Genomic DNA, 13,480 nt, shown 5'->3' on the forward strand with positions numbered 1-13,480 from the left:
GACAAGTCGTCCGGACACCTCTCCGCTGCCTAAGGCGGGAGAAAAGGAAAGAGGGGAACAACAGGAGCGGGCGACGGCCGCGCAACAGAAAGCCGCGGAAAGCCCGAATCCCACAATAGTAACAACAATACTTAGGTTTAGAGTTTAGTTAGCATAGCAATTAGTTGAATATTAAGAACTGCACAAAAACAATGGAAAAGACAAACTGAACCACTGCCTAATTACTAAGCTGTGTTCGCCTTTTATAGTTATGGATAAAATGGCACTTGGTTTGGCAATACTTGTGTGGCAGACAGTGCAGCGGTGGCGCAGCGGTAGAACATCCGCCTCGCATGCAAGAGGACTGGGGTTCAAATCCCGGTGCCGCGCAATTCTCCACCGCATGACAAAAATAAATAAATAAATAAATAAAATCCGCGTGTCGATGGAATTGCATATACAGGTTTGGGGTGCGACCTGATGCCGGTGAACACCTCCGGCAACGCACTCCCTCACCAGAACAGGAGTTGGCCACCCTGGTGCAGTAATTGGCCACAACCTCCTATGATAAGCTCCATAAAACCCCGGCCCTCAGTCACCAGCGGCTGCGGAACAACTGACCACGGCGGCGGTCAGACCTGTGACGCAGCAGGGGGTGCTAAGAAAGCCTGGCTCCGCTGGACAGGCCGCCATTGGAAACTGACCCTGGCAACGTTTAATGCTAGAACCCTTGCTAGTGAAGCTAGTTTAGCAGTGCTGTTAGAGGAACTACAGGCATGAAATGGGATGTCATAGGGCTTAGTGAGGCTAGGAGGCCGAATGAGGCATACACTGTACTGAAGGATGGGCATGTACTGTGTTATCGAGGTTTACCAGAGAGGCGACAACTAGGGGTAGGTTTCCTTGTCAATAAGTATATAGCGGGTAATATAGATGAATTCTATAGTATTAATGAGAGGGTTGCAGGCATCGTAATTAGGCTTAATAAGCGGTATAAACTGAAGGTTGTACAGGCCTATGCACCTACATGTAGTTATGATGACCAGGCAGTTGAAAGCTTCTATGAAGATGTAGAATCGGCAATGCGAAAAGTAAAGACGCAGTATACTGTACTAATGGGCGACTTCAATGCCAAGGTAGGGAAAAAACAGGCAGGAGACAAGGCAGTAGGTGACTATGGCATTGGTTCTAGGAATAGCAGGGGGGAGTTTCTAGTTGAGTTTGCAGAGCGGAATAACTTACGAATCATGAATACCTTCTTCAGCAAACGGAAGAACCGGAAATGGACATGGAAAAGTCCTAGCGGAGAGACTAAAAATGAAATCGACTTCATAATGTGTTCAACCCCCGCCATTGTGCAGGATGTAGAGGTAATCGGGAAAGTTCGATGTAGTGACCACAGGATGGTGAGGTCCCGAATTAGCCTAAATCTGAAGAAGGAACGCAATAGATTAGTAAGAAAGAAACCCATCAACGAATTAGCGGTGAGGGGGAGGGCAGAAGAGTTCAGGATCTCGCTACAAAATAGGTATTCAGCTCTAACTGAGGATGGCGACATTACCCTAGAGGCAATGAACAATAATTTCAGAGATATCATTACTGAGTGCGCGGTAGAAGTAGGCGGTAGGGTAGTTAGAGAGGATACCGGTAAGCTGTCTAAGGAGACGAAAGATTTGATTAAGAAACGGCAGAGTATGAAAGCTTCCAATCCAACAGACCAGATCGAATTGGCCGAGATATCAAAGCTAATCAATAAGCGCAAGGTGGCCGATATAAGGAAGTATAACATGGAAAAAATTGAGCATGCTGTAAAGAACGGGGGAAGCCTTAAAGCGGTAAAGAAGAAATTGGGCATAGGCAAAAACCAGATGTATGCGATAAGGGACAAGGCGGGCAATGTCATCACTAATATGGACAAGATAGTCAAAGTAGCCGAGGAGTTCTATACAGATCTCTACAGTAGCCAAAGTAGCCAGGACCGTAATGAGATTGGCGGTAGGGAAAAACAGTCAGGCGTTCCACCAGTGACGAAGGACGAGGTCAAGAAAGCACTAGAAACTATGAAAAGGGGGAAATCAGCTGGAGAGGATCAAATAACTACAGATTTGCTGAAGGACGGGAGGGGGGATATCGTGCTAGAAAAACTGGCCACCCTGTATACGCAGTGCCTGTTGTCATGGACGGTACCGGAACCGTGGAAGAATGCAAACATTATCCTCATTCACAAGAAAGGGGCTCTAAGGACCTTAAAAATTACAGACCAATCAGCTTACTGTCTGTTACGTATAAGGTATTTACTAAGGTAATCGCTAATAGAATCAGGACAACCTTAGACTGCAATCAAGCAAAGGATCAAGCAGAGTTTCGGAAACGGTACTCTACTATCGTTCATATCCATACCATCAATCAGGTGACAGAAAAATGCTCGGAATATAACCAGCCCTTATGCATAGCATTCATTGATTACGAAAAAGCACTTGACTCAGTTGAAACCTCGGCGGTGATGCAGGCATTGCGGAATCAGGGGGTAGACGAGCCGTACGTGAAAGTGCTGGAAGATATATATAGTGGCTGCACAGCAACCATAGTTCTGCATAAAGAAAGCAACAAAATTGCCATAAAGAAAGGTGTTAGGCAAGGAGACACAATCTCCCCAGTACTATTCACAGCTTGTTTAGAGGAAGTATTCAGAGACTTGGAATGGGAGCAGTTAGGGATAAGGGTAGATGGAGAATACCTCAGTAATCTGCGATTTGCTGATGACATTGCCTTGCTAAGCAACTCGGGGGATGAACTGCAAATAATGATTGATGACCTAGACAGAAAAAGTAGAATGGTAGGCTTGAAAATCAATATGCAGAAGACTAAGGTAATGTTCAACAGCCTCGGGAAGGAACAGCAGTTTACATTAGGTAGCGAAATACTGGAAATAGTAGGCGAATATGTCTATTTAGGACAGGTAGTAACCGCAGATCCAGACCATGAAAAGGAAATATCAAGAAGAATAAGATTGGGATGGAGCGCATTTGGCAAGCACTCGCAGATTATGACTAGCAGCTTACCGGTATCGCTCAAGAGGAAAGTATACAACAGTTGCATCTTGCCTGTACTCACCTATAGGGCTGAAACGTGGAGACTAACCAAGAGAGTTCTACTTAAGTTGAGGACAACCCAGAGGGCTATGGAACGAATAATGGTAGGGGTAACATTAAGAGATAGAAAGCGTGCAGAGTGGGTCAGAGAAATAACTCAAGTTAACGACATTCTAGTGGAAATTAAGAAGAAGAAATGGACATGGGCAGGACATGTAGTGCGAAGAGAGGATAACCGATGGTCGCTGAGGGTAACAAACTGGATTCCAAGGGAAGGAAAGCGTAGCAGGGGGAGGCAGAAAGTTAGGTGGGCCGATGAGATTAAGAAGTTCGCAGGTGTCAAGTGGATGCAGCTAGCACAGAACCGGGTTAAGTGGAGAAATATGGGAGAGGCCTTCGCCCTGCAGTGGGTATAATCAGGCTTATGATGATGATGATGAACATCAATACGGTCATCATGATCTTGCTTTCATGGAAGAGTGTGAAATTTATGCGCCCTTGTTTTTAAACATTGCTACGCAGTCGTCTCAAGACACTACTGAACAAAAAGTGTGGAGTATGATTCGTCGCGACAAAACGGACCTTTACGGTCTCCTCCATTACCCGGAAAAGATGCTCCACGAGGTTCTCCAGGAGAAAGCGATAGTCATACATGGAGACTTGCTTTCTCAAACCGAGGTACGCCCTTCACTTCTATACTCATTTTTAGTGGACTTTTCATTTCTGAACATCTGCCGAAAATAAAATCCCCCCCAAAAAAGGAGCTTGATTTCACCCTCATGAATATACATTTCTTTTATAATCAAGAAGCATAGAATACATCCTTTGCTATAAACGAAAATCCTCGAAGGAGTCTAGAGCAAACGCACCTTTTTTTTGCCTCAACGTCGACATTCCGTCAGATTATCAACGAATGGGGGTTGCTTATGAAAGATGCTGTTTTAGAGTAACTGCGTAATTGAGTGGTAAAGAACAAACCAATGGTAAGTGTAGTAAAAAAGCTACAGTACATATTAGACTGATTCCGCATGTTGGTAAATTAACCATAACTCTTCTTTATGCCGAATAAAATCCGAGGCGTGCTCATTGGTATTAAAATTCATAAATAGCGAATCGCTTCGACATAAAATTTTATATATGCCTGGGGCAATGCTTTCGTAAAGTAGAAATGTCCGCAAATATGAAAAGGAATAAAAAACAACATATATGGCAAGCCGAATGACTAAAACTGAAGAGTATATCCCTCGGCCATACAGTACTCAAAAGTATAGTTTTTATTTCACTGTAATTCGAATACGGAGACAAATTTTATTATGTATCTTTTTTTGCTGAAGTCTGAATCCATTAGGTCGAGTCACGACATATTAGAACAGTTTTATGATGTTTTTCAGGGATCTCCGCAGTTCGCGGTCAAAACCATTTTCAGTTTAAAAGCTACGGTACCGGAGGCTATGTATCTGCCTGCGCTCTATTTCCCTCCGCGCAACAGATCTATAAATTCCACTTCCATTTACTATTTCGATCTTCGTTGCTATACTTTAAGAAGCTCAATGAAAATAATATTTTATGCACTACTTCAACCTGCGGTTAGCTTTGGCTCGAACACATATATAATATCTATATCGTCACTGCATCTTAGCGGGTAAAAATTATAAATTGATTGAGTTAATTTATTAGTCCGCATTGATGTTTTAGAGCGTAGAATCCCCATTCCACCCCATAGCCGACAAAGCAACTGAGCCATTGAACCCGAAGCACATGCTGAGATATATTTGTTATTTCGCCCTTCGCTATCAATTCGTAATGGAGGAGACGCTGAGTGAGTCTCTTTTTTTTTTCCACAAAACACGCGAGATTTCTTTAAGCTAAAATTGGCATAATGAAACAAATTAGGCACGGGTTTGATTTGTGTTATCCTCCTGAACGTTCATAAAAAAACTTATATCTCCTCTCCACATCAGATTTTTCCTTTGAGACACAAATAATCCTTTCTTTTTTCGTTTTTTTTATGTTCTCCTTAGCAACTTTATTTATTCAAAAAGGGGAAAACGTGCTGTCGAGACACACAAAAACGCCCACATGTATGAATGCGAAAAGAGGATCACGCGTTGGGTGACTGTGAAGCCGAGGCTTCTAAACTTCCTCGGTAATGTAAAATAACCCTCTTCCCTGGGCGTGCTTTCTCTTCGTTTCCCTTCGTGCACTGGCTCCCAATGAGACACTCGCACGCTTTTTCGTCTTACCGCCCGCAGGCTGCCATAAGCATTTATTGCAGGCGTGTATTTTTATACTGGCTGGTGACCTCACTGACTTTGTAAATCTTCACAGAATGTGGTAAAAGCATTCTTAACGCTGAAAATCACCTTGTGGGTATTATGGTTTGTTTTCATCCAGCCTTAGCACGACGTCATTTGAGCAGTAAAGTTTTCTGTGGCGTTGATGCTTTATAAAATTTTCTGCTCCAAATGAACCCGTTGAAAGACATATATCGAACTTAGCTTTAAGGATGACAACGGCCATCCGTGTAAGGGTTCGCTCACTCCGTTCACGCATAAAAAGGGTGCTTCTCTTATGTCCTGCTGGCCTTATGATAAATTAGTTGCGAGTGCAGCGCAATAAGAAGTGTTTGCTTTCCTTATCTGAACCCTGCTCGAACACTTCACTGAATCAGAACTACATCGCGGAGTACCGCATGGGAGAGCGCCAGCGACGCCGCCGATCGCTTATCGATCGCAGTAATAGAAGCTGGCATGCAAGACCTACTAATGTTAATGCGAAATCATTATATAGACCACTGTGCGGAAACACTGGCGCCGTGCGCCCGATGTCATTGGTTGAGTGCCGTCGTACCGAACTGAGTATGATGCGATGCATGGCAAATAAGCATATATAAGAACAGTAATCATGAGGAGTGCATGACTAATACGCGAATGACTAAGTAGTCACTGCTCATTTTTGACCATTAATTTGTGAACATAAAAAGCATAAAACGCCAAGACAGGTAAGATGCGCTGAATGAAACTGTAACTGATAGTGCTTGAGTTATGGTCGTTAAAGGTGCAGCCACTAATTAGCGTCCCCTATTTAGTGAGTAAAATAGCTTTAATAAAATAAACCACCGGTAGCTGAACCGGACGAAGTAAAGGAGCATTTTGCGACCGTTAAAACTCACACCTTATTAGTCAAATATATGTCAGTAAAATAGCATGTAATTGGCCCCTCTGGTGGAAGCGCCCGATTGCTTTCTTCTGTAAATCTCACATTTCCACTCACTGTAAAGTAAGCGTCCCCCATTTTGGAACGGGAAGTCCTGCCGAAACGGTTCCTATTTAAATATTCGCTTTTGAGTGCGCATGCGTATTAATTGAAGCCAATTCGGGTCCATTGTCCTTGTCCGCTCCACCTCTCCATCTGAAATTCGACAGCACCGAGAATGTTTGGGCTTTTGTGTGCAGTGGGAATTCGTACTCCGCGCAAAAAAAGTCAGATGTCGTGCACAGGCATAGGCAGAGTGGCAAAAACAGGTATCGAATGTCTCGTGTATACAAGGTAGATTCTAAAACGTGCGCGAACGGCACTAGAAGTGGAAACCACGCACTCTAGACAGACTGAGAAGGGCGAGCTATACTTGATCGACTCGGCGAGATTTGCGTCATCTATTAACCTAGAATGAATGTACTAATATCTTATGCATTATTCTCGTTGCTGTGTTCAATATAAAGGAACACTTTGATAGTTTTTACTGCGGCTAAAAGAGGGTGGTGGTTCTCTCGGGACTTGGGCTCTAATCTCAGAGCCAAACACCAGACCGCTAGCTCGGGACACAGGGCCGTGAAGACTGGAACACCGAGACACAGTCAGCGGGCCAAGCTGTTTATTGGGAATGGCCAATATTCATCTTCGGTCATAGCAGCATCCGCGAGCTCGGGCTTCGCGGCGTCCTCTCTCTGGATGAAGATGCTGTCCGTCGAGATGAGAGTGGAGGGGGAAGGAGGAGCCACCCGTAGCTCTGCGCCAGTTCTCTCACTCCCGTCCTCTCCGCCACAGCTCTGGGGGAACGAGGCCAGGAGGGGAAAGATGAGGGCTCCCCGTGAGAGAGAGAGACTGGTCGCCCCATCGTGCGAGCGAGGGGAATGTTGAATTCGCACAAGAGGAAGGCCGCAGCGAAAGTCGCGCAAAGCTGTTTCGCTGACTGAGTGCAGACAGCATTGCATACTCTCAGAGGCCGCAATTTATTTTGAGCCGGCCAAAGCGGTGGCCTTGTGGTAGAGCATCCGCCTCGCATTCGGGAGGTACGGGGCTCGATCCCCAGTGCCGCCGGGTACCCACCGGTTTCCAAAGGGCACAAGAGTTCCCCCGGCCTGGTGTTCGGCTGTTCTGGGGTGAAATGCTTGGGAAAAGGGGCCATGAACCAAAATGTTGGTTCAAATGTTGGTACGTGAAATAAAAAAGGGGCCCTCATATATCTTACTCGATTTATGTCATATGTAGAAGAGGGCGCTTTCTCGGTGTTTTACGGCAGTGACTAAAATAGAGAATCAGTTTCGACATCTTCAGTCCCGCATTTCTCACATTTCCTTCCGGCTCAGAGCCACACATCATTTTCTGAGCTTTGGGACTTGAAGTCTAACATGTCATAGGCTCAACCAATGTATTGCTATTTTCATCATGTAAGCATTGACGTGTTCCTTCTCGGTTTTCTTAGAAGGCTGCAAGGTTTTCTTAATGCATTGCATTTCTCCGCTTTCTTCTTCTGTCTTACAACCGTCCTAATGCATGCTAGAGATTACACATGCTCGAGCAATAACTTAAACACCCTTCGTAAACCCTCGATATAGAAAATCGTTTTGTTACAGGCTGGCAACTTCTGCAGCCGGGGTCAAATCGGCGAATTTTACTTCGGGACTGAAAACATGTATTCCTTGCCCTGCGGAGCCTACATGAGCCGCCTCATGAATGCGACACTTCGACAGCGCATCAAGAGAATGTGAGACACTTTCGTTGGCATTTGCCGGTCACTTTGTTAGTATTCGAAAAGAGACAAACAACATCCATTGTGTTGAATGTTTTTTTCGACGTAGTGCATTGAAGAGGAATTCTTTGCTGATAGTTCGTGTGCATATAGCAAAGTAAAGAAAATAATGCAAAGATGATACGGATATTTCTACGTAAGCGCTTTAGCGATACATTCAGAAAAATAATTTTAGATATACCTTTGTTTATACATGCGCAGTTACAAAAAAGGTTTTATTCTTCTCGCGAGCCAAAGGCCATTTTATAGAGGAACAGAAAGAGTCATTAACGAGGCGCGCGGAGCTCGTGGCTTTTCTTTCGCTTCTGAGAAATTCTCTTTGATCTTGATTTACTTTCGCTTCGTTTACACCATGCAGAGCTACGATGCAGTGTACCCTCGAAAAAGGGAGTAAAATCTGCTCGAAAACAACCAGGTTCTTAGGACACACGAATTCACTTACACCTCATGACACAGAAACGTAATTGTGCGTGAACGCTGCTACAGCTCTGGCGAGAAGGAGCTGGACACGCATTGTAAAAGCTTGAAGACGTACCTACTCGAAACAAAACTGAGCGTAAGCATGCGTCCCTACTCTTGTAAATAAGAATAGTAATTGACTATTCAAAGCTCTGCCTTCCAAATGTGAAACGCGATTGTCTTCGTTTCATAAAGTGGGTCTTGCAAATATAGCGTGATCTAAAAGGTTACAACGGCTTCACATGGGCAACAGAGGCTGCTAAAGAACAAGGTACAATATAATTAAGCGGGAAAGTATGCCGCTCCATGAGATGAAGAAAAAACTTGATCTCATCTTTTTATGCATGTGACTGCGTTATTTTGTATTCTACGTAAAGTCTTATTATTTGCAACCCGTGGGGAAGATGTCCTTCTAAGCGAACCGTTTTATTTGATACCGTTGGCAATCGGATTCGGTGCGACGTTAGTGCTAAGTGTCTTGACCATATGATCGACCTTGATATACCTTGCACCAAACTTACTTCGCACACTGCTTCCTACTTTCGTATATTCGTGTTTAAATGCACATTCTGTTCAGTGGCCCGGTCTATTGAATGCTACCACGACATGTGGAGGAAACGAATGAAGATTGTTATAAAAGGTTGCTGAGGTTGTACGCTATTTAACCAGGTTTGGCGAACGATAGCTGTGTGTCCATTGCGTAAAGATCTGCCGAGGTCGCTGCGATGCATCTGTTACATGTTTTGCCACGTGTTCCGCTGGCGTCATCGCGCACCTGTCACGTGCTCTCTCATGCTTTTGAAGATTAACTGTCTTTCAGGCTGAATGTCAATGTCTAATGGCAAGTTTAAATGTCATTATTCATTACCTAGGGGTCCGTTAGTCATGAAACCATGCACGAGCTTGCCCTATCATTTAACACACTAGGCAACACTTGTAGCTAGACAGCATAAGCCCACATTTAACATTGGTTCAGCTTCAATACCTTCATGCGGTAGCCAAGCAATCCCCAATTTTTTTACTTGAAAACGTAGCGGCTAACGCTCCAAAAATATCAAGTTTGTTTTGTTTTTTTCTCGTGTTTGTACACAAATTAGAAACATGTTGAAGTTGGTATGCGCCGAAATCGTCTATGCACAACTAATCCCCATTCGTTGTACATGTATATGCATCAGTAATCATTGTGACTGATGATATTACTTTAATGACTCTGCGTTATGGTCCTAGCACGTATTAAATAACGTATTATCTCTTCAATTTCTTCCAGCACGACTGCAATCGTGGAAGCCGGCATCGTTCGTCAGAAGTTTATCCTGGCTATCCCGTCCTTGGATCGCTGTCAGGTGGTTGCAGAAAAAGCTGCTCTCGCGTTGTGGGACATGGTCTCCATCTTCTACGCGTACGCCGCTTTCATCGTTGCAAGTATCCTCGTCTTTGTAGCTGAGATAATCTCTGCCTACGTAACGCGTCATGCACGTCCCTGAAAACGCCTATATCAAGAGATGTGGCCGAAGCCTCTGTGGAGCTGCACTCTTTCGCGGCCAGTTGCGCTATATTTACTGCGTGACGATTTCAAGCCGTTTTCGTCAACCATTTTAAATGTTTGCATGAATTGTTTAATGTTGCACTGGCCCTGCCGACTAGAAGTCAATTGTTTGGAGATTCCCCTCCTTCCACTGCATTCTTAATTAGAAAAAAGCAAGCGACTCCCCACACAACTATTGCATAAATAAATGTTCTTGCTAATTATACGATAATTATTTTGTCTATTGCAGGAAACTTGCACTACGCTATAATAAAGCCTCATTTCCTAACGTCCGAACGCATGACTGATTCAAAAACTGTGTCTTGCATACGCACCTTGGGATGCTGTTTCCATAGTTTTGATATAAATGACAATTGAATCTCTTTAAAAACCCGTATGGTATGACAGTCGCATAAACTCCACGGTCCCTTGCTGCTATATTTTACATTTCTTGCCATTCTACAAGGTACGGCTGGCGGGAACATTTCAACAATGCTGAATGTTTCAGCGGTATCCTAAATACATCCCTTCCGCTGGTATTTAGTTCTGATTTCGCTATAAGCAATTGCCATTTTTCCGTTATTGTCATATAAATTTTTATCAGACGACCAACCATTCCTCTTCAGTGAGAGAATCCCTCCAAACGTGCATTTCATGTACATAGCAGTCAAAAATAAGACTGCAAAGTTGATGCCTCGAAGTGAGATCAAAAGCTCGCCACTCTGTAAACTAGACGAGAACATACATTCCATACATACATTCCCTTTAAATACATATTTGTGGCATCATGTTTGTGGCAAATACCGAACAGTACATTAATTTTGAAGGACACTGGAGCGAGTAGAGACAAAAAAAAAAGACAAATTTTACGGCACAACAGAAGCCAGCGGTGAACATGTTGGTCACTTTTCAGTATACGGCTCTTACGTCCGGTAGAAACGTTTGTAGTATTGACGAGAATCATGCTACCAAATAATATTGACCGCAAAACGACCTGTCAAATTTATGTCATACTTCTTCATTTTTTGTATATAGCAAAAATATATCTGCGCATTATGGTTACCACATAATAAGCTAGACGAAATGCAGTCACCGGGGAAATATGTTCTGTTAGCTTGGTTAATTTGCGTCGGCCCTTTTATTGGAGGGAACCGCTGGCTACTTACCACAATAAAATTATCATGCCTTTCAAATACTGTGTGTTGTCGTTTTGTACCTGCTATATTTCAAAGGAACATGCATCTTGGGATTTAGACATTGACCTGCTGCAGCATGCGCTGAGGAAAATGTTTAACCATTAGATCAAACACTTTATAACATTACTATGCTGCCTTCGTAGGGTAACTTATAGTTCAGCATCTGTAATACTCGATCCAGTTTGTCGTAAACAAAAACTAAATAGTAGATGGGTCTCTTTCTCCGGGTCACGAGGTACATGCACATATCTGCAGAAATACGCGCGCATTTTTGCAATACTTTACTAATATTTTCCCGTACAAAACAAGTGTACCAGAATGAATGAGCACATCACAGCTATAACTACATATTCAGGTCCTCGAACGGCATTGACCTGACGCACGCTCCACTGCAGCCAAACTTGGATTTTGTAATTTTCAGTATGTCCGAAGCCTAAGTCATCTATCGGTCACTACATTGGACGCGAAAACATTGGTTGTGCCGCAGAAAGGTAAATGAGTTCCTTTAAACGAGGTCCATTTGCTCTCTGATTTGTTCTGTCCCTAAATTTTGTCTAAACAAAAGAACTGAGTCTCCTTCACTCCAGTGAATGCATGGGAGTGTTTGACCCAAAAATGAAAAACAGCGTGTACTGACGTCCTGCTTTCAATCAATGGTCGTCACATTTGCATTTCTATGCAAATGTGTATGTTTAATGAAGCCACGTGTGCTCATTTTTCCAATGACTCGTTTTCGAAGAAGTAAACTATTTTAATACAAGCATTACGCACTCCTTTTTCATATGCAGGATGGAACTGGGCTACTGAATTCCCTGGTTGAGTTATTCACATTCGTCAGAGCTGAATTCATTTGAAACTAATTGCACAAAAGTGTATCGGATCTCATATACTTTTTCTCTTGGTGACGCTTGTATAGCACAGTATTAACCATAATAAAGGAAAATGCCGTACCGAATGTTTTACGTACGTCAAGAAACCAAATTTCACCAAACCGTGGAAAGATGGGAAAGACATGGCATGCAGAATAATAAGATATTTTTACTATACAGACAATATGCAGCTATAGAGCAGAGTTCCGAGCATGAAACTGCCGGCCTTTAGTGACGCACCTGTATCGCAAGCAAGCACGTTCGCCTAACATTTGTCATCTAAGAATGAGTACTCGTCTGTGATAATTTCGAGTCTTGATCTTTGCTCTACAGCACAAAGATTGCCGTACAACATATCTAAAGTCTAATCTCAAACTCACTAACTAAAACTTAGACACATGTAAGTTCTCTCGCGTACCCGATGTGTACACATTGACCTACAAATCATGTTCTCTACTTACCCGTTATCATTCCAATTCGGAACAATCGCAATAATAACAGAAACTACATACTCTCTTCAGGACCACGTGCAAGGCATTGCTTAAAAGGATCAATTTATTCTCTTTAAACACATAGATCAAATTATAGACAGTATTAGGAAGAGAGATCTTTAAAAATCCGTCTTGGGTATACAGCTTCGGGCAAGCGGCACGTGGCGCCCCATTATTAGAGTTATTTCTTGACAAGAGTTTTTTTCAATCTACCATGCACTGCCTTGTAAAAGAAGTGAAAGTCATACGAATGATTGAACATCGGAACCTACTCTTTTCAGAATAAGCGTCCTGAGTTGCAAGTAATTTATTATTTCAACTGAATTTTAACGCATCAGGGTTAAGAGCCACATCCAACGAATCCCGGACTCGCATTTTCTCCGTAAACACAGCAATGGTTTGGTTTTGGTTTGTGGAGTCATAGCCTTCTTTATACTCTTTGCTTGTCAACGCACCGCGCGAACAATAGAGCGGCGCCGTCGAGTTAAGTCCCCTCGCTGAGGGCGCCGCTGACGTAGGGGTCGAGGTCGAGGCGCACGGGTCACACGGGTACGAATGTCGGCGCGGGGCGGGAGCGCCGTTATTCGCTAGCGGGATAACTGTTCCTAAGCATGAGTCGTGCATATTCAGAATATTTACTTATAAGGCCGACATCCACTAAGCATAACAAGTGATCATGATACTTGTTAGGCAATAACACCAACGCTATATGACATTATATGTCAGGCAGTTTCAAGAAATTGCGCATGGCTCGAAAAACTGCATGACTGCTCCGCTAGCACCAAGGGTAATAGAAAAATTACAATGCTAGTCTACACTGCAATAAAACAAAATTTA

The 13,480-nt window shown here is 43.4% G+C and overlaps 1 protein-coding gene across 1 annotated transcript in view; it reads left to right on the forward strand.

Moving 5' to 3' along the window:
* LOC146177158 (ionotropic receptor coreceptor Ir76b-like) overlaps window positions 1-10,374 on the forward strand; it is a 49,209-nt gene extending 38,835 nt beyond the window's left edge. Inside the window, exons 3-5 of the mRNA XM_084581098.1 lie at window positions 3,594-3,749; window positions 7,928-8,058; window positions 9,830-10,374. Coding sequence (XP_084437224.1) covers window positions 3,594-3,749; window positions 7,928-8,058; window positions 9,830-10,046 — 504 coding nt within the window. The 3' untranslated portion in view covers window positions 10,047-10,374. The remainder of the gene's footprint in view (window positions 1-3,593; window positions 3,750-7,927; window positions 8,059-9,829) is intronic.
* Window positions 10,375-13,480: the final 3,106 nt, after the last annotated feature.

This window comes from Amblyomma maculatum, chromosome 10, assembly GCF_055883805.1.
Source record: "Amblyomma maculatum isolate TAMU_Amacu chromosome 10, ASM5588380v1, whole genome shotgun sequence".
Classification (NCBI taxonomy): Eukaryota; Metazoa; Arthropoda; class Arachnida; order Ixodida; family Ixodidae; genus Amblyomma; species Amblyomma maculatum.